The sequence below is a fragment of the Protomyctophum parallelum genome (genome assembly GCF_964188405.1).
Source record: "Protomyctophum parallelum genome assembly, chromosome: 6".
Classification (NCBI taxonomy): Eukaryota; Metazoa; Chordata; class Actinopteri; order Myctophiformes; family Myctophidae; genus Protomyctophum; species Protomyctophum parallelum.
Genome location: NC_139701.1, coordinates 25,108,332 through 25,130,843, shown reverse-complemented (window position 1 = coordinate 25,130,843; position 22,512 = coordinate 25,108,332). Strand labels below are relative to the sequence as shown.

The following is a 22,512-nucleotide window of genomic DNA, read 5'->3' as shown; positions in this document are numbered from 1 at the left end:
TAATGGCACATAAGCATTTTTGGAAACAGGGCTTGGTTTAGAAAAGCCTATATTTTGCGCTAAAGTAATTATTGAATAACATATAAATGTAGGTTTTAAGGCTAGAATGGCATTGTAGTGGACTGTAGTGAGAGGCGAGATTGTCTCTCCTTCATTGCGGGACTGCAGGACTAGTCTGGAGATAGTTATAGTCGTGAATCAGCTTCAGTCAGTGTTTTGGTTCGTACCTGGAGTTGCGCATTATCTCCGCGGTGCACAGCAGCACAGGGGAACTGTCTTTAATATATCCATGGTCGTTTTCAGTTGCTTTCCATGTGCGACACAAAAGTACCATGTGTTTGTTTTGGTAATAGCCTACTGCAGGCGCAGCCATGCTGATTCACGTAATCGTGTAGGACAAAACGAAACCAGCCGGACAAACATTAATGGCATTTTCAAAATGTCCACAAGTTGCGACGGACCCGAGTGATTCTTGCAGCGCGCTGATAGCTAACACTAGTAGTGTGTGTGTGTGTGTGTGTGTGTGTGTGTGTGTGTGTGTGTGTGTGTGTGTGCAGTGTAGCCTAATGGGGCTTTGCTAGGCAGACAAAGTAACGCAACAGAGTTACAGAATCAAACCACTTTGCAACCAAACTACAATACACAAGCTATCTCTCTGGTGTTGTTCAATCATGACTGTGTGCTACACAGTGACAGATTTGTTATGCTCTGGACGTTCCTGAGCCGCGCGCACGGGCGCATGTTAGGGGGAACACTAACATGCGTTAATTGCGTTAAATATTTTAACGCAATTAATTAACGCAATTGATTAATGCCATTAACGCAGCCTTAATGATTATATATTCATTCCGTGGGTAAATCCCTGTAGGCTACTCACATATTGGTAGCCTAATAATGTTGTGTGCGCACGTGCGCGTGCGGAGAAAGACAGTTATTTAATGAGACTCAAGATTATAACGTCCTGTCTCGCTGCCGCCGTGTATAGGCTGCACGGCTATTCCTGTGTGTGTGTGTGTGTGTGTGCGTGCGTGGCGAGAGAGAGAGAGAGATCGTGGCTTCCAGGCGTGCGTGTGTGTGTGTGTGCGCAATCAAATGTACTCGGCAGTATGGCTGGCAGGCGAAATGGCGAATTCGAACGGTGTAATTGTAATAGTTTGGCACAAACCAAAAACTGTCAAAGAACAATGTTTATGTAACTAAGAGATTCGCTGAGAGAGCGATATTTTATATACAGAGATTTAGAAGGAATAAGCAAAATCGTGAGGCGAAAGTTCCTCTCCTGCCTCGTTTTTTTCTCCTGCGGAGTCCGGACAGTGGACAGGACTGACAGGGAAACTCAGATCAGAGCAGCACAGGCTGAGAGGCAGAGCTAAAAGACGGAGTAGTAGTTGCCAGGTTCGCGAATTGTAAGCGAGTCGTAGTGTGTGTTGAATGGCATTAGACCTGGTGAATTTAGCGTGGTGAAAGGGCAACAGTGTTCCGGGGGTGTGGGTGCTTGGGGCGATAATGTTTGTAGTAAACAAATGCATTGCCGCCGTGAGTGTGGACGGGAGGCATCTTTGGTGGCACTGCAATGAACATTTGTTGGCGGGTGGTGTTGAGTGTGGTCGATGGGCGCGATAGGAGGAGATAGCGTTGCAACACTGCGAAGGGTAACTGTGTGACGTCACTGCCCGTGTGAGTGTGTGTGAATGTAGTGTGTAAGATGCTGTTGTGGGTGTTGCAATAGCGACGTAGCTGTCTAGCCTACATTGTAAATTGTGAATTGTAATGCAATATAACTGGATGGTAAAGTATGTTAATAAAATATTAACTAGTACATCTACAGTGGTTGAAGGTGGTCTCCCTTCTCTTCCATTGAAACATTTAGACCCTGGTGTCTGGTAGGATACATACTGGTTGAAAATGAGTAAGCACCATCTCCACTGGGCAAGCGGTCATTCAGTTTTAGCTCAGCAGTAGAGATGTTGTCTCTCATGCCGGCTTTGAATCAGGTTTGGACATAAAAGTTACAGGTTGCAGCTTTTTAATGGCAGTTCCATTATTTGTATGCTGGTAAACGCAATATGGTTGCTGGTGAGTGGAAACCTTGCATGTCCAAAAACCATTACTTTTCCAGGAAATGTAACGGGAGTTTCAGAAATAGTGAAAATAGCAGATCTAAAAGATCACACAACGCATCACATTGCAATGTGTTGTACGACTAAGTAGGGCTTTTGGTGTTAGCATTATGTCATGCTTTAGCTATTGAAAAATAGCAGATCTACAAGCTCATAGCGCGCCACCGAGTGGCGCGTTACGAGCTTGTAGGTCTGCTATTTTTTTTAAATCGAAGAACGACTGACAGGAAAACCGTCAGGATGTAGAAGACATTTTTAGAATCTGATCTCAGGTCAGAATCGGTTAAGTGACGAAAAAAATAACAAAAGTTGAAAACTGGAGATAGGAGGTTTTGTGTCCACACTTACCACTGGGATGGACGTATAGCCCTGTGTCTCCGAAGGGAATGTGAAGACCGTTGCCGTGGTAACAGGACTGCTGGGGGGCGGAGTCACAATGAGTCCAGTTGTGCAGATGTGTACCTGTGGTGGAAAGAGGACATCACATTGAGTTAGTTTAAATTCAGTTCATTTTGTAATTATTAAAAAAATGTATGTTCGTTTAGTCGGAATTCTCGGCACACTCGTCTGTTGCCAGGGTGCCATTGCACCCTATTGGCTCCCCCTGCCAGTGAGGAGCCCCCACTGGGAGGACATAGCCCTCTGTAATACATACTCCATCCATTCAAAACCCCCAGCTGACAGCTCGTAGGGTTCACTAGCGCAGTGACAAACATTGCCCACCCCACCCGGCTTCCCTCCCCGAACATGGGCCAATTCTGTTGGTATAGAATAGATGCAAGACATATGCACTGCGGTGGATTGGAACCCCTAGCCTACACGGTCGTGGACAACCCTGCACTTTACTCCTACACCTCCCTAGCGCATCACATTGATTCATCACAGTACTACACTAGTAGTTTACTAGTAGAAGCAGAATTTACATGTGGCTGCGAGCCAGTGTTGCAACTCGTTCGTGAGCTTGTAGATTGCCAATTTAACAGTCAGCAAGATGGTTTAAATGAATACAATGTATTCCCCAAAAGAAGCAGAATAGCATTATTATGCCTTTTACTCTGGAGAGGAATGTGCCTTAAGAGATGTTTTCCCATTAAATATTCCTCTCTGTTAGTGTAACAAGGGGAAATGAGATGACCTAGTTTGAAGTGCGACAAACAAAAATTTCACACTTTCCCAGGGCTATAAACGACATTGTGTAGGGAAATAGTTATTTTCCTTTTCAGAGCACGACGTGTGGCTGGCTGTGTAATCCCCCGGACGACTCGACCGTGACCACGTGTTCCCCGTGCAGCGATTGGCTCCGAGGCGGGATCAGGTGACCGTCCAGCTGAAGAGTGTGCTTGCCTGGCCTGCCCCCCCCCCCCCCCAAAAGGTAAAGTGGAGAAAGGTGACTTCTCTAACACACTACATACTGCCAACCAGGAGAATATATGAAATATCTGAGAACATTAAGATTATATGGAAGATGCTTCTGAACATATCACTAGTTTGACTTTGACCACTAAAGAAATGCTCAAATCTTAAAATAATAACTGAATAATTTTCGCTGTGCAACATGCTGCCATAGAAGACATGTTGCTGGCTTCTATGGAATCCAAATGACTGAAGTCGTGACAACTGAAAACTTTAATCCCTACCCCCCCCCCCCCCCCCCCCCCCAAAAAAAAAGAAAAGAAAAGTGAAGAAAGGTGACTTCTCTCTGCGGAGGAGGAGTTGGAGAAAGCAGCCACCAGCGAAGGCCCCACCACCACGTGTTGACTGAGTCAGTGTTGTCCTGGCAACAAGGCCACACTGTCCTACACACAATATCCCCTTGTGTGCTGTACTGTTGCTGTGGGTCCGCCTGCCCGCTGTACTGTGTGTGTGTGTGTGTGTGTGTGTGTGTGTGTGTGTGGTGGAAAGAGGACATCACATTGAGTTAGTTTAAATTCAGTTCATTTTGTAATTATTAAAAAAATGTATGTTCGTTTAGTCGGAATTCTCGGCACAAAGTGTGTGTGTGTGTGTGTGTGTGTGTGTGTGTGTGTGTGTGTGTGTGTGTGTGGTACTGTGGGTCTGCCTGCCCGGCACGCATGACTGGCCCTGACAGAGCTTTCCCACAAGGTGAGTCATTACAACCTCACTTTCAACCTACACTGGACATGCTGCCAACCACAGGCCAAAAACTACCCACCACTGTGTGGAAACGTGCGTTAGCCAGGCCCGGCGCCACGGGTGCAAAAGGGTGCATTGCCCCCTTAACCCGACCTCCTTGCACCCCCATGTGAAAAGTGTGTTTTTATTTTATATATATATATATATATATATATATATATATATATATATATTTATTTATTTTTGTAGGAAAAAACTTTTGCACACCTAGAAATCAGGCGTATGCACAGGTGTGTATCAATGAAAGCAATAGAATATTATTTTTATTCCTTTTATTTCTGTAATGTCTGTGAAGGAATGTGTTGCGCGAGGCACACTATTTCATTAGTAGGCTATTCAAACTGGCGTCTAGTGTCTACAATTGCAATTCAAGGTAACATTAGTTCTTGCATTGAAGATGAGACCAGAACTCCAGATTTAACAATGCAATAGATGTATGAAATAAAAATAACACTTGGTTTGCACCCTCGAAATTTTCGACTGCAACCTTAGTCATTTCATCCTGGAGCCGGCCCTGGTGTTAGCACTAGATTCATGAAAAAAAATATTTTGACGTTTCACTCTGAAACAGAAAGCTGTATGTTTTTTAACGTCACATCCCTCCAGGCTATGGGACGTAGCTTCGTTACGTGTGACAGACACGGGCAGCAACGCTTGTGGCTTATTTCTAACCTATAATGTTTTCAGATACATATTTTAACATGATGATTACGTTTAAAACGAGTAATACCCTGTCTGGATGTCATCTTGAATGAGATTAAAAACGGAGTACCGGTAGTTCTGTAATCAGCTGTGTTTGGAGGACGACACAGCAATGGGAATAATACAAGTGAATTAAATCAAGATTCATTTGACACTCGACACATCATCACGCATCACGTTTTCGATTAAAGAAAGTACATTTTATGGACTTTTGATATATAAAAAAAAGAAATCACACAAAAATGAAAATGTTCCCATTGTTTTGGTATCCATTGTTAGTTATGACCATATGATGACTACGGATACGAGTCTAAAAGTGTGAAAAACGCATTTTTCATTTCACTAGGTCTTTAACCCGTTTAATCTCCCTGTGTCATTTGGGGATTTTGCTACATGTGAACCACGTTGTTGCCGTCGGGCAGAAACCTCTTATATTCTTTACACATACACCCTGCTGCAAAGACTTTTGTACTTTCACTTATTCCACCGCTGAACAAGAAGATGGAAGAACTAGAAAGAGCTTCACAGGGATAATCGTGAGGGGTAGAACATCGTTTCTCTTTTGAGCGAGGCTGCCGGTTTCGGCACATTAACTTTTACGACCAATTTCGGCAGTGAAATAAACATGATTGAAAAACATCAAGACAACGCAAGAGAAGGGGACGGGGGGCTTGGGAGGGAGGGGACTTTTCTGACCCTTTTGGCAGCCACTCCGCTCTCTTTTATTGTTGTTTTGTACCGCTAACTTTAAAGAAAAAGAAACATGAGAGTACAGATGAGGAGATGGGAAAAGAGAGACCGCAGCGGTGACTACAGTACAGCGCCCAGGGAGACCATGTCCTTTTGTCCCTTATTATAAAACATGCCGGTCTATAACTCAAAACGGATTGTAAGGTAGGTGCCCTCACTGGAGCGAGGATCACCTTACTGCCATGAGGGAGTGAGGGCTTAAACGCCAACAGTATCCTTGTTAATAATTAGCCGAGAACAGGCAAAGTCTGGAGTCTTTAAAGGCGTGATTATGTCGTCTCTCTCTTGCCCGCAGGATAAAGAAATCTTTTAATCAGAGGATGAATCAGATGGTATATGAAAGGCGGAGAGGGTTGTAAAGACAAATACAACATGAAATAAAGAGCCTTTTGTTCTGTAAATACACAAACTGTCTCTCTCAGACACGGATGAAAGCAGACACCAGGACTATGTGATGATTGCAGTGTTGTCTGTGAAAAGCCGTCTGAACGTACAGTATAAGGCGGTTTCTGAATGGAAGGGGGAAAAGAGGAGAAAGGATATGTGAGGGCAACGCAAACCCACATCTGCCTCTGATAAGCCTGGCATCGTATACAGCATGCGCTGTCACAACATTACACTGTAATGCCTTGATTAGTACTTGGTTCGTTGCATACCAAAAAACCGTACAAAATAAACCGTACAATTAACACCGTACTTGATCATACTACAGCGTTTTTGGTGCTCTTGAATTTGATTCCTGAAAAGTAACAGTTTTGGACATAATCAGGTTTCCACTCGACAGAGACAATATAATAAATGGTGCACATACTGTACAGGGAGACGTTTATGCAAAAAGACAAGCAGCAGAAACTGCAGGGAGCAGGCTGTGACGTGGCAGGATTGCTTGCTTGTATTGTGTTTTTAAGCCCCTACATACTTTGTCATGCAACGTGTACCCGATGTACAAGCTCACAGCAAGCTTGCACATCTTCTCTTTTTGCGGAACATCTTGAATATGTTTTAACCCATTTAGGCCTGACCTCAAAATTAAAAAAAGATATATTCTAAATCCTCCAGTTTTCTGAAAGTGAGTGAGTGAGTGAGTGAGTGAGTGAGTGAGTGAGTGTGAGAGTGAGTGTGAGAGTGAGAGTGAGAGAGAGAGAGAGAGAGAACCACTACTCTAGTGCCTCTTGCCTGGCAGTCAGTCAGTCACACAGCAGCTGGGAGCTATAGCCTTTTCTAACGGGTTGCTGTGGAAACCTCGGGGCCCCGAGCTGTTGAGTGTTTTTTTCCCTCTCTCTCTCCTCTTTCGCAGGCGAGTGGAGTCACGCATCCGTGATTTCAAAACGCTTGGATGGAGCGATGGCCTGTTGGCTATGATAGGTTATTGGGGGGTTAAGGGAGGGGAGAGGGGGGGGGACTCTGGGTAATTGCTGACAGTGGGAGAGAGCTGGAATGTCGACTCAAAACAAGAGAAACAAGAAGTGTCGCGGGATATATGGATACCGCTTCGGCGTTGCGTGACTTCTCTGACACAAGCCAAACAGGATGTTGACATGTCAGCTGGTCTAGAGGGGGAACACGTCACCCAAGACGCCTTGATCAACAGAGAGAGAAGTGGTGGTATGCATGAAAGATTGCAAGGGGCGATGCACGGACCGTGGCCAACAAACAAGTTGGTGTCAAATCTGGAAGTGTTTTGCTCTCGAATGTTGAAGAAAGTGTTTGTGTGTGTGCGTGTGTGTGTGTGTCTGTGTGTGTGTGTAGGGGGCTCCACTGCTTCGCAGCGATGGATAAAATCCTCACTTCGGGGAAATAGAACAGAGATAAGCTGGGACGCGTTTTGAACTTGTAGACCTTCCAGTTTTATGTGCAAGTTACAAATCAGGCCTTACGGCTTTGGCTAAACACACCCGATTCAACACACACACCGCACTTCCAAAAGATCAACTCTGAGGGTATTTTGTGGTTGTCCATCAGCTGGCAGAGGGTAACATTTGGGGATCGGGGAGTATAGCTGCAATGCAGCATCTCTCCCTCCTCTAGTGCTGACGCAGTGTGTGTGGCATCCATCCTCACCTGGGATGGAGCGCTGCAGGAGAGGCCCCCAGTGAGCTCTCCAATGCGAGCGGCCGCCGTGGGGTTGCTGGAGCTGATGAGCACGGGCCCACTGATCTCCATGGAGTGGCGCTGGGGCGGCGGCGCCAGCGAGGGCTTGTGGGACATGGTGAGTGAGGTGAAGGAGTGACGTTTCTTGCTGTTCTTCTTCTCGGTCGCACGCTGGCCCCCGCCATTGCTCTGGGGCCCCGACGAGGAGGAAGCGCCCCCCTCCACTGTTGGGTCCCCCCCACCGCCAGAGTCCGACGGCTTGTCCAGCTCTATGAGCTGACGGGCTGCTGAGTTGAACTGTGGAAGAGAGAGAGGAGGTGGGAATGACAGAGGAAGGGGAGAAGTATGGGGCGTGTTTGAGGGAGGGGGAAGTGAGAGAGAGAATAAATGGTGCATTTATATAGCGTCTTTATAAGGCAAATACACATTCACACACACATTAATTCACACACACATTCATTCATACATACACCAATGGCGGTGGAAACCATGCAAGGCACCAACGTGCTCATCAGGAGCAATTAGGGGACACCAACTCTGGGGTCCAGGATCGAACTGTGAACTGGTTCCCAAGCGGCTGCTCTACCCATGAGCCACTGCCGCCCCCAATAGTAGTTGTTAATAATGATAATGCACTGGCTCAAATCTGGAGTCCCAGAGGGTCCCCAAGAACAGTTCAAACACGTCAGGTGTTCAGAAAACTATTATGCTAATCTCTTTAATCACGTCCTTTTGGTTGCAAACGTGTTCATTCAAATGTGGGATGTTCCAGCTGGAGTGCCGCTCGATGCGACATTGCGGCAAGTCGTGCCTTTGCATTGACTTTGCATGTAATCACGGCGCTCAAACAAATATCTTCTTGTCCATTGTGAACACACAACTTATCAACCCTATGTTATGTTTCCGCCAGGCGAAAATAGCCACAGGCGATGCGATTATGAAAAAGCTTGCGAACCAACCACGGTGATAATGAAAGCTGTGACTGTTCATAGTGAAGCTAGTGAAGTTGAGTGCCTCTGTCCTTACACAGGAGAGACGGAGAGTAGGATGCAACAGCAGTGATAACACACAGACATACAGTATGTGTGCGGAGGAATTCACTGGCATAACAACTGAATTGGGAAGAAAAACTGGGTTAAAAAAGAGAGCGACCTTTGTGTCTCTGATTCACACCCACTGAATCAGATACAGAGGATTAACACAAGTTCAACATCATCGTCATCATCATGTCTGGAGCCTTGTCAGCGTTTAATGTCAACACCAGCTTTTGCACCTCCCGTCCACAAACAAGTGGAAAAGGTGATTAAAAAGCCACCAGCAAACCAGAAGAAAACTTTGAAACAGATTGTGCTGTAAAAAGCAGATAACTGCTCCGAGCTACTTTCACCTTTGAACGTGTTGTGCTTATTTATTCATGGAACAGGAGCAGCAGCAGCAGTGTATTATCCGTCACCCCCACAGAGAGCACAAACAATTTAGTTATTCTGCTAAAATCGCTTTTCTGTGAAACACCCCGGCGGGATATCGGGGGAATAGGGAGTCGCACAACAAAACGGCAGGGAACAATTATTTTCAACCTTATAGGCAGAGATGACACGAGAACTGCCGTTTATCAAAGCACTGCAGCGGGATGACGGCTTAGCAGATACGGGTTCTAGTTGCAGTCAATGATCTTTCATTATGTATATGGATCACTGCTGATGCTCTCTAAGTCAGAAGCTTATTTATTTACATTTATAGTTAACCTCATGAACCCTAGCATGATGCATCCCTATTCTGGGGCAAGTCGTACTAGGCAAACATTTGATGGAAAGAGCAGATCTACAAGCTTACAAAACGTCCCAACACTATTTTCGCTGTTTCACGTACAACAAAGTATATAGGGGTTTATATTATTACTGGTTGTGTGTTCTTTCCTAAGATTGAATTGGTTAGCAACAATCTGCCCTTTTGCTATAGCAACCATTCCTACACTATATTTTGCCTTTGTTTCAGCCATGCATTCATTCACAGCTGCACGACACCTAGTATGACGGTGATATGGACAGATATGGGCAGGTGCGCGCCACCTGCCACTGACCTTCCTCTGCGTATGAGCTGTAGAATGTGCGTGCGTTGGTGTGGTGATGCGCTGATGCCGCAAAACACTTATCTGCCAAAGCATAAATTAGGATTGGAGAAAGAAAGTGAGATGGAGAGAGATAAATCTGAGCCATCCAACCGCCTGTAACTTCAAAGACACCTTTGGTGCTTCTCTGAAATACATATTTCAGCATTTCACAAAGGTGAAGGGAAGGAGAATTTCGGCTGACTTCATCAAGAGAAACTAGTCACTCTCGTGTTCCGCCTCAGGGAGCTGCTCCGCAGGCGACCGTGGGGGGAGGTGGGGGCGGGCGGGGCGGGGGGAGCGGTGGGGGGTGCAGGAACTGGGGGTTTTGTGATGTTCAGGAATTCGGCTAACAAGTTCTGCTTACCTCAACATACGAGATGGGGAAGATTCCAATTTTATCTCCTAGCATTCCCTCTGCCCAGTTCTCATCCACTCTGCGGATAACAGTCAAGATATCATCCTGAAATGTGAGGAGAGAGAGAGAGAGAGAGTAGCCTTGTTACCGGGCAGAACATTGTTAAGTATGCTGTTAACTAGTTTTCCGTCCTCTAGGAACAAATAGTTAGTGAGACAGACACATAAACTGTGAGGCGATGGTTGGTGTGTGTTGGGGTGTGTGTTTGTGTGTGTGTGTGTGTGTGTGCACGCGCGTGCGTGCGTGCGTGCGTGTGTGTGTGTGTGTCAGGGGGATTCATTAAAGGCAGTTTGTGCATTACTCCTTTTGGAAAACAGCACACTAAGCATTTTGCCTTCTTTCTTTTTTCGCTTGGCATAAATAAAACATATAGTACAGAATTTGACAGTACATCAAGAAACATTACAGTAGAGTGGGATTCATATATTCGTACAGCATTTTTCCTCATTTGTACATCAGGGAGACAAGGTACAGGTGTGCTTCCCTCGCAAAAGGCAGATTTTCTTTTAGATATGGGTGTGAACTTTTTTTCTGAAGAAAAAACATTGAGCTACCAGTGTACCTGAGTCCTGACTCGTACACACAGTCAAATCTGTAGTGTTCTTTTCAACACTGAATTTAAAGTACGTAAACGTAACCAAACGGTGGGTCCGTTTGGTTCCATCTGTACTTTATTTAAAACAAAATCCATGCATGAGTCCACTTCTTTTCACCTAATAGGGGAGAGTTTCCCCGGACCCCGGTTGGACATAACGCATGGAAGGAACACGTTATTCCAACCAGTTCCTTTCCCCTCCATCAGGCTGGCCTGGGGGAGGCAGTATATATACTACTATATATACCAGGATTACTGCTTGTTCTGAACATACAGGAAGGCCCTTTTGCCAACCCTACCTAGCACTGAAGACACGGAGGAGAGAACACGCCCCCAGCGACCACAGCATCCCCAGCGGGAATCAATCCCAGGACCTTCTATCTTTGAGGCGACAGCACTACTGACTGCACCACCGTGCCCCCCCTTCTGTACTTTCTTGGCCATTAAATCACCTGTGTAACTGAGGGGAACACTGAACTAAGATCTGTCCGTATACCTTTAATGTGTGCTGTGCCTGACCCATACTGTACAGATTTAATTACTGCTGCTCATCTCTCTCTCTCTTTGAGTGGACAACCCTCTGGAGTCGTCGCAGTGTGTTTGGAACTTGAGAAAATGATTGCTTGGGGGAGAAAGATGGAGACAGAGAGAGAGAAAAGTGCGTCACCGTAATTAGAGGCCCTTTTTTAGCCCTGGCCATTACCAACGTGGCAGCACCCGGAGGGGGGGGTGGCAACTGCCGAGCGGTGTGTGTCTGTGTGTAATATGCGTGTGTGTTTGTGCATCTCTCTCTCTCACCTAGTGCCGTCTGTCACGATTATGACATTTGTAATCAAATAATTGCGTTTGGCGTGTGGTTGAACATTAGGAAAACAAAAAATAAAATCTGTTTGTACTTTTAAGCCACAGAGAAAAAAAGTGCACAGGGCAGATATGAATAATAACTTACCTTGATAACTTAGAATACCTATATACTTATAATAAAAAATCACACCCGTGTGAAGTGAGGGGCGCTAAAGTCTAATGATGTAATGGTGATGTAAAACAAACGGTGTCAACAGAAACATTAACACTTGCCTGGGGTTATTTAATCCATTCAATCAAATCATAGCGCCCAATCCATTTATAGAAAAGGAGCACTTTTACTGACATACCGAAAGTTATACCGGATGTGGCTGGAGCAGCTAAATGTAGCCAAAACACTCAAAAGGAAATCGACAACAACGGGAGGCATGATTAAATCTAACGCGACTAGCGACTGGACAGCGGGGGGCCGTCTAACACAGGATATTTTCATAGAATTCGACGGGGTGATTTAGATTGCAAGTTATTAACGTTTTAAGATTTCCGTTGTCGTCAGCTAAACAGCGGGGGAACATTATCGATGACGTCCCCCTTTTGTGCAACATTGAGGATTGCGCAACAGGCGCTCCTAGGCTGTGGAGCGATGCGATCGGTTTTCATATCAATAAACTTCGTCTTTTGGATAAAACTTAGACAATGGCGTAAATTTTCCCTTCATTGTCAGTGTTTTTAAAACAAACATTGAACTAAAACAAACCTGTATATAGGACGGGCTAGCGCCCCTCGAAAACATGTACTGTATAGTGGAGATCTACCAGCTCACGCGTTTTGAGCATGTAGATCGGCTATTTCCACTATTTTTGTTGAGGGGCACTAGTCCCTCCTACAGTATACGCAGGTTTAATATATTAGCGCCCCTCACTTCACACGGGTGTGATTTATTTTAATCAACATCGATTCACAATTTGTGACCAGATTTGACTGAGAGCCTGCCATCGCGCACAATCCAGCTTTTCACCAGAGGAGAAAAACTTTTTATTTTTTTAAATGTGTTAATATCACAGGCAGACTCTTCACATACTAGAGCATGTATGAAATAAATGCTTAAACATGTAGCTAGGTGTAATGTTAGAGACCACAGAAGTTAACCCGTTTTCTCAACTCGCTGTTTTCTGCAAGACATTACTCTATAATTACTCTATAAGTCATATCTCCAAAACTGGTGGGTCAACCTGAAAAAACAATATGTCAATTTGAAGATATGATTCCCTGCTTTCATATGACATGAAAAAAACGAAAATTCCAAATAATCCAATGGCAGTTGAGTCCCTCAGTCAAATTTGGTTACATTTAGGCATTTAGCAGACACTTAATCCAGAGCAACTCAATACGGTAAGCAAGGTAAACACAACTCAATACAGTAAGCAAGATAAACACAACTCAATACAGTAAGCAAGGTACACACAAGGTAATACATCAAATGCATTGCAGTGCCTCAAATAATTGCGATAAGGCGATTATTATGTATTAACTAGACTGGTGACCGGCTGTAGAGCACCGAGTCGGTAACAATGGATGTTGGAGATCCATGCCCCCCCACAATACCCGTTGTACCCGTGTCAAGTACCCGTTCCACCCATCTGTCTGTGTCCCTTTTATGCCCATATATGGAGATTTCTGTATCTGTCTCTCAGTGTCCCTTTATTCCTATATATGGAGTTCTGTGTCAGGCATTCCCAAATATGGATTGTTGTGATGTCAGAACAGGCCAGCTCCATATATGGAGTCTGGGCAGGGGCCCTGTCCAGAGCATGGGCAGAGACCTTTTGTGGCGGCCACTGCACTCCCTGTGGGGGGGGGGGGTGGAATGCGTGTGTCAAAGTCAGTGGGGCGAATGGTTCTCTAGTTACAGACAGTACATGCATTACAGCCGTACACACAGACAAAGACACATTGCATTTATAGTTATAGAAGAAGATGGTGACTCTCACCTTGGAGAAAGGCAGACAGTCCTTGTCGGCCTCCTTGTCCTTGAGCTCAAAGTCGTAGAGGGCTTTGCACTGGGGCGGGGGCTGGGGGAGGGGCTTGACGATCTGGACGAAGTTGGTGGGGAAGAAGCCGTGGACGCCACCCATCTCACCGTGGTACCAGTTCTCGTCCACCTGCCGTCGCAGGATGATGATGTCACCCTTGCTGAACTTGAGGTCGCCGGGCTCCTTGCCGTCGTAGTTGTACAGGGCCTTGGCGCATGGCAGCTGGGGCACGCCCTGGAAAAGAAAAAGGGATGAATTTAATGACCCACCAGTAACATTCACTCATACAAGGAGTGTATGGATATTAATTATACAACATAGTTCTGACTTCCGACCAAGCAATGTGATTTGTTGAAATTCTCTCCACCAGTGCTCAAATGAGCATGACGGCACACCTAGCCGTGTGGTCCTTGAAATTAAAACGTTTGAGAAACACCGGCATTGTAATTGTATAGCAGACGTAAAGTCCACATACCAGGTCTGTCTGACCGGTGTGATAAAAACGGTTCCGGAAACAGTTCCAAGCATGATGGAACCGATTCCGGTTCCTCAATGTTGGATATGGTTCTGGATCCTGGATCAACCTTAGAGGTCTGTTCAGTGGGGAGCTGATCTAAGGAGGAGAACAGAGTGTTCCTCCACATGCACACTCCTCACTGTCAGGTGAACAGGAGCAGCCTGTGCTGGTGAGTATTTATACTATCCAGTTATTACACTGTGTATTTTACAGAACCTCTTCACAATGTTACTGTCTGGAATATAAGCGTACTGCATGAGGACAGACAGCAGTACATCATAGTTCCTCAGAGAGAGGGAACTACTTGTGCTCAGGGAAAAAAAGAGGGAGGAACAGTTAAAGATGTTCCCAAAACTTTAACAATCATGGATAATTCATCACCACTCAAGAGGGCGGACATTCATTTTGCAAGCAGGACTATAGCATAAGAGTGGAGCAGAAAACACACACACACACACACACACACACACACACACACACACACACACACACACACACACACACACGATTTCACTGTGTAGTTTACTACACAGTGAAATCCTGTGTGTGTGTACTGTGTACTATGCCTCAAAAAACACTGGACCGAACACGCATGCTTGACATAGGAGTTGTCACAAGACAACAAACCCATAACGAATCCGTGCATGCGCAGCGTGTCTCAGAGAGACACTCTAACCGTGTTGTTTGTGTCCCCCTGGAAGTGACAAAGCCTGTGTTTGTGGCACCGCCACGGTGAGCAGTGTGACGGAGCTTTGGCCGGCTCTCTTGACGAGTTGACTGATGCATAGCCTTATAGCCCTTTATCTCCCCCCAGGAGGGAGGGTTTTGTGGTCTCGACCTGCTAGTCTGGAGGCCCCTGAAAGGCCCTTTTCAGGGGGGTGACAATCCAGGGGAAAGGGGAGGAGGGAGGGGTGGAACGGGGTTGGTGTGTCTGTGTGTGGAGGGGCGGGGGGTTTAGAGAGTGAGAGAGGAGCGTCAATGAGCTCCATTCAGGCCGAGTCGTCTATAAGGAGGGCTGGGGTCCAAAACCGCCCCGCGGGCTGCTGATTTTACAACCCATTTATACTCTGTTGCGTGCCGGAGTCGCACACCGGAAACAGACAATCTACAAGCACTGTGACGCATTTTCAGCTTGTAGATCGGCTATTTCCGCAACTAAGCATACTCTAACTGAGGCTTTTGGAGTTGTTCTGCAGTGTTCAGAATCATATGATGCGGGGCGGTACACTGCGATACTCAACTGAGCACTGCGATGAGCCGAGAATGAATCCAGCCAGGGAAACACAACCTCCACGGGGACGAGCCCTGGAGAGGGTTAAAGCACGGAGGCGTTCTCTCTCTGTGTCCTTGTGAAAGGCTAACGAAGCGTTTAAAGGGCTTCAGAGGAGGATCAAAGTATAGAGCTGAGGCGTGATGGTGAGGCAGGGTGACACTGTCCCGCTGCACACAATCACACAGCAGTGATCAGAGCAGTGTGGCTCTGTGTGTGTGTGTGTGTGTGTGTGTGTGTGTGTGTGAAGGGCCAGCTTGCGGTCAGAGACAGACAGAGAGACAGAGGAGGGATGGGGTACTGCAGCACCCCCCATCCCGCCCCCGAAGAACTGGGCCTCTTTTCAGGTGGGGGGAGGGCGGGTGGCTGGGCCTAAGGCCTGCCCACACCTGGCAGGGGAGGTTTGGTTGGGAGCTTGAAAACAATATGTGTGCACTGTGCACGTGCACATGGATGTCTGCCCCAGTGCAGAGACAAACAGCATTTCAACAAAAAGAAAATGGATTGAGTCTGCATACCAGTAAAAAAAAGAAAAAGCTCAGTTACTTTCTTTATTTATTGCCGCTGTTTATTATTTATTTATCATCATTCGTGACTTTTGAGTCTGTAGTCTCAGAGCTTCACTTATTCCCCGCTATATCGGTCATTATTTGACCTTTCGGCAGACATCGAACTGCAATGCAGACGGTTGTGTAACTTGTGTCCCAATTTCAATCTGGCTCTTAGGGCTGGAAAAATGCAAATGAAAAAGTGGAAGCTCTGGCGGTGTCTGGTTCAAATGATTACAACATATTGGGCTTGTGCAAAAGAAACCAACCCTGGCTTCTGTTTATGCAAAAACCAGGTGTTACTTCCTCGCAATGCGTACACGCCAAAAAAATAAAAAGCAACACGACTGACTCAAACAGCACACAGCTTTTGACTCTGATGAAATGAAAAAGGTGGACCCTGTTGTAAACGAGTGTAAATGCTTTATCATGGTTCATCCACAAAGTAACAGTTTGTGTATCGACGTGTGCTTTCGTTTGAAATGTACCCATTCAGCATACTGTGAAATAAATTGAACGTAGATAAACATGGTTACTGCAATCAGGATAAACAACAACATTCTTACTGTATAGCACCTACTGTACACTACTCTCCCTTGGTCCTCGATATCCCCTTCTCCTGGCCTCACACAAGAGAGGCTGTCAGCAGATTCACATTTCCATGTTTCACTCGGCTTAACATAGAGGGGGGGGTACTTTAGGGGCCCTCTGAATGGAATAGGTGTGTGTGTGTGTGTGTGTGTGTGTGTGTGTGTGTGTGTGTGTGTGTGTGTGTGTGTGTGTGTGTGTGTGTGTGTGTGTGTGTGTGTGTGTGTGTGAGAACGGGAAGGGGGGTTAATATCCGGTCTGGGAGGGGGGTGTGTACCGTGGTCCAACATAAAGAGGCAGCATGCAGGCCACAGTCTAGTCCAAAACCTCCCATCTGGACCAGAGAGATTGAGACGGGCCTGTAACTGTGTTTCTCACTGTATAGAAGAAAAGAGAAGGGAGGGCCCATCCACCCTCCCCACAGAAACGCTACTCGCCAGGCTCGCACAGAGAGAGAGCACAGAGGAGCTGTGTGTGTGTGTATCCCCAGAGACAGGGACAAGAGACTGCATTAGGACACATCTTCTCTGCATCATTTCTCCCTCACAGATAAGGCCTTGTGCTACCAGAGAGCCACGGGAAAAGAAACACTCCATCAGATAGACACCCCCATTCTCATCAAGGAAGAGAGAGTCTTCTTCCTGCACCTCGTTCTGTCACTCTCCCTGCAGTGCAAGTTTACGGAAGTAATTATATGACAGCATACATCTCTGACAGGTAGTGTTATCAGATGGTTGCTTCTCTAATGAGAGTCTGCACCACAACTAATGACTCGCAACCTCTTTAAAGATTTAAAGCATACGATTTGCACACTACACAAGTACACGCACACGCAGAGCCAGCAGCGACCACTTACCATGATCCGCTTAGCAATACGGAAGTGCTGGAGGATGAATAGATAAGCAAATGAGTTGACGCGACAATGGATCAAAGTACGCTACCACAAGAAAACACTTCTCGTCAGTCATCATGCAAGCCACAAACACTGCATGTGTGGAGGTTTGTGTTGTGTAGTTGATTTATAAACCCTGTATTTGTGTTCCCTTTGTGGAAAATGCAAATTGAAACGTACAAATGTGCCTTTAGAAACATAATACGTGCCTTTAAATACCACAATATGGACTTTTATGAGGGATTAAATCAAAACCTAAACAACATGAGAGATCCTCTCTCTGGTCCTCTCTTCCCCAAATAAGGATGAACCAAAAAAACAAGGGCTATATGACATTTAAATTATTTCACAGTAGGACTGAAGTGACGGCAATGTTTAGAAATGTGTGGGTAACACAGTGCCTTTAGTCTGCTTGGACTGTAGCCTGTTGTAAAATGTGAAATTACAGAGTATGTGTGTAACTAAATTAATAGCTCACACATTTAAACACTAGCATAGGATTAGGGAGTGCACTCTGTGCATGCGGAGTGCTCCGTCTGTCTGTCTGTCTGTCTGTCTGTCTGTGTGTGTGTGTGCATTCAGAATGTAAAACCATTCAAGTCTGAACGGACCTTTACACAAGGTGTTGTCCCATAAACGAGACTGAAGCGTTAATTTCATCAAAGTCTGTGTCACCTAAACATTAGTGCCAAAACTCTTTAACTGCAGCACGTTGTGCACCTAAATGAAAACACATTGTGCCCCCTGGATGCATTAAAACAGCAATGTTTTCACTTTAAAAGACTGCAGCATAAGTGCACACTCACGCTCCATTGCATGTGTGATACAAAGCCAAGAAAAGCTGTTTGCAGTCCCACCTTCATTGTAGATAAGATTGCAATTAAACCCGAAGTGCAAAGGGATTTGACACACAGTAAAAAAGCATTGCTTAATCCATTTGTGACTCTGAGAGTGTGCAGAATGTAAAATGAGCACCGAGGATTTCACTGTGCCACACGATCATTACTGAGACACAAGTGTCAAGTCAGCAACCACCCAGTGAACACGCTGGCATGAGATGCGAGACGTAGGTCATGGGGCGGTAATTAGGCCAACACCTTGCTTTTTAGGCAGCTGTCAGGCAGCTTGCTGCTGACATTTTCAAAACAGAGCCTATGCTAAAATATGCAGCTTCAACAGGTTGCGGCAACTTGTCTTGCCCTTATGAACACATGTGCACCGTGCCATCTTGGCCAGTGTGGAGAGTAGTGCTAGACATGTTGAACCATGTTGAGCAAATCGGGAACAGACTGCCAAGTCTCTAAGTACAACGGCCGTGAGCAGGAAAGCTACACGTAAAACTTCTACGCCGTCAGCAGTCTGCGTGTCGTTGTGTGTGTAACCACACGAGACACAATCCTCTAGACTAGAGGCCCCCGACCCTCCCTTGCGTCTCTGTGCTCCCTATGAGGAGAATCTCTGCGGGGGGCTGGAGGTGCTTGGAGGGGGTGGGGAGCTGTCTGACTGTATTTTCTGCCCCTTCCACCGCTACACACGAACCAGCGAGAGGACATGACAGGCATTCTCGTCAGAGGAAGCAGCAGGATCTCTCCACACACACACACACACACACACACACACACACACACACACACACCCATTCCTGCGGACACTCCGTCTTCATTAGCATGCCAGTGTTTACTGATGGCCGCCGCTTGCCGAGCGCCGCGGCCGTAGCGACGCACAATTATGGAAGTGTGGAATTCTAAGGGCAGGGGCCATCTTGTTTTCATTAGAGCTCCATTACTTTAAATTGGTTCCTAATGGCCTTGTTTATGACCACCGAGAGACAGCTTTCCTTCCCCACGGCCTCCCAACACCGTCCGTCTCCCCCCAGTCCCCCCGGTCCTAGGGCCTCCTTCTGTGTGTCACACATAGGACAACAGAGAGCGACAGTCCTCAGGCTGACTGCAGCAGTATAAGCATTCTGTCCTTCTGTGTGTCACACATTAGGACAACAGAGAGAGAGACAGTCCTGGCTCACTCACACAGTGAGGACAGGCTCACTGCAGCAAGGAGGTATTCATCAAGTCAGAGGTTTGCATGTAAAGCCAGTGGGGTCTGACAGATGCAGAGTTAAGCGGGTCAATAATTAATCAGGGAAGTAATCAGGAACACAAAAAAGCAACTAAGAGGCAGGAACTTGTGTGTCCCAAATACACAGATGAATACGTAGTGGTGGTGAAAACAATTTGCAGTGAAACTTTGAAACTTGTTCTATCTCCATGCAATCATATGGATCTCGGAATAGATATGGGAACAGAGTGGCTTCATGTGGATATGGAACTCCATGTGGCATCTATGTTATGATGTAAGACAGTAAAGACACCAATCTATTGACACCTGATCCGAGCCCCCTTTGTCTGTCATTATAAAATCAAAGTTAAATAAAAGATTTGTACTAGTAGGTTCCGGCACACACACACACACACACACACACACACACACACAAACAGAGCGATCCTCTTATAGACGGCTAGCCCAGGCGTTATCATCATGCCGCCTTGTGACTGACATTTTTGTCATGCCCGCCTTAGTTGTGACCGACATTTATTTTTAAAGATTTGTTTTTGGCTTTTCTGCCTTTATTGATACTAGATACAAGTGAAGAATGACAGAAAAGAGGGAGAGAGAGAAGGGGAGAGACACGCAGCAAAGGTCGTCATGAACGGGACTCAAACACACAACGCGCTGTCAGGCCAGAGTCTGTGGCATGCACCTGGACCACTAGGCCAGCGGGCGCCTCGTGACATACAAAGGAAGTCAATATCATTTTTATTTATTTTTATTTTATTTTACTTTGTTAAATCAGTGCCCTTGCTATTCTGAAGAAAACTAAAACTAAAACTGGAATTAGTTTTGATCAGTACAGTATGTGATTTCATAGCAAATTAGACTACGAACAAAATAAGAACATTATGTTGTCAAAATAAGAACATTGAATTGAAGAAGAAAAGTCTTGCCAATTCGTCCGGGTAGCTTTGCAGGAGGTTAGTGGCTAACCCCCGCAGAGCCATCTTACCCAGAGTCCCCTAGGGCATCTCCATTATGGGCCAAACTTTGGTTCGTCTCCACATTGGCTGGTTGTGGGGTCGTCATTGCAATGGCCAAGTAAATGCAGTTTCTCCTCGAGAGGTAAAGTGATGGCAAAACAAACCTGTGGTAGACAACGATAATGACACATGGCAGACGATGACAAATGGTAGATGATGGGCACAGCGGGAGATATTTATCCACCCAGCTGCCTTTCATAAGTAGGCAGACACGCCAAGCGAGGAGCACACTCAACTCTGGCTTTCGAGAAACACTGCTGTGTTGGGAGACTAATTTGCCTTGTTTGTTCCCCCCACCAACCCCTCACACTACACAGCGCCATGAGGACACGCAAATTGGTCTACAAACACACAGCCTCTCAGAGCCGTCTGGACGCCAGATGGAAGTCTGTCTGGCACGTGAGTGAGAGTTGGAACATGAGATTTCCACTGAGGTCCAAACTCCTGTTTCCCCGTCTGCCTAGGTCACTGGTTCTCAACGTGGGGTCTGGGGGCCCCACCAGGGGTCCAGAAGGGTTGAAGGGGGTCTCCCTAGTGCCTAGTTAAATGACTCATATTTAGGAACCAAATGAACCCTTACAGGTCTGTAACCCTGAGAGTGGACAAATGGGTCCATTTGTCCACTCAAGAGTTAAATTACAATACCACTGATGACAGACAACCCTGCATGGCCCGGTACTGAGGTTACGTACCAGGACAGACAGTGTGTTCTCTTCCCCAGGGGGCCCAGTTACAACACACACCTCTGGAGTTAACCAGCCACTGACCCCTAACAAACCCTCCTTTTTACTGCCAGTTCCTGACCCCTGGCTGCAGCGCTGGGGCCCATGGGAACCTCAGTCCTTGGCTGTGATCAAAGCCCGACGGGCCCGGAGAGAGGCAGGGTACGAAGGGGCCCATAAGGCTGCCATGTGTGAAGTCCTCGATGAAAACGGCGATTTTTCAGTTTGAAACAGGGGAGGAAAATTCTATTAAAAAACTAAATACATGGAAAACGGAGTGAAGACACTGGTGGGGCGGGGGCATTTAGTAAGCTACAGATTAGTCATCAAAAAGAAAAGACTTTTAGAAGGAAGGGGGTCTGGATTTATGGAAAAACTACACCAACAGAGCAGTCGCCCATACGGTTTTCATAAAGCCGTGTGTATGTGTGTGTTGGCTCTGACTATAGCACATAGGTGCTATCGCATGGAGGCCCCCAACTTTTCATATAAGTGTGTGTGTGTGTGTGTGTGTGTGTGTGTGTGTGTGTGTGTGTGTGTGTTGTCTTTACCTGGCTGGCATCAGTCCAGCTACAGTACGAACTAAGGTTGGTTTGGTTCTGGGTGGCCCAGGATCACACAGCCGGCTTGTCGGACTGGAGAACAGAACTCTCTATCTTTGTGCCAGTTCATACACTGGACTTTAAAGAGAGCTCTCACAGGAAGGAACACGCTCACATTTCAGGGCGAGAGACACCGAGCAAGGCAGGGAGGGGCCTAAAGCTGGGAAACTGGAAAATGGAATGGGGGGGAAGGGGGCAAGGAGAGCCTGCCGCCAGATCAAAAGAGTGAAAAGAGAACCGAGCCTGGCCGCCTGAGCTGAACCTGTCAGAGTTGAGGGTTCTGCAGTGTAATGGGGCAGACAGAACCTCTGGGCTCAACGGGAGCCAGAGACACGGCGGGTCCTGCTGGCCAAGACCAATCTACTAAAGCAGGACCAGCTGGGAGAGCCAGGAGAGGAAAAACAAAACACTACAGTCTACCAGACTGAGTCTGGTAAGTCTACACACACAACCACACACACAGCTCAGGTAGCACTGGGCCATGTTTATTCAAAAGCGTTATCATGA

The 22,512-nt window shown here is 46.3% G+C and overlaps 1 protein-coding gene across 2 annotated transcripts in view; it reads right to left on the bottom strand.

Annotated features, from left to right (window-relative positions):
- sh3rf1 (SH3 domain containing ring finger 1) overlaps positions 1–22,512 on the bottom strand; it is a 77,884-nt gene that overhangs the window by 28,354 nt on the left and 27,018 nt on the right. For both annotated transcript variants that reach the window (XM_083767355.1, XM_083767354.1), the window contains exons 3-6: positions 13,733–14,008; positions 10,292–10,387; positions 7,788–8,114; positions 2,469–2,582 (exon numbers count right to left, since the gene is read on the bottom strand). In XM_083767355.1, coding sequence (XP_083623481.1) covers positions 2,469–2,582; positions 7,788–8,114; positions 10,292–10,387; positions 13,733–14,008 — 813 coding nt within the window. The remainder of the gene's footprint in view (positions 1–2,468; positions 2,583–7,787; positions 8,115–10,291; positions 10,388–13,732; positions 14,009–22,512) is intronic.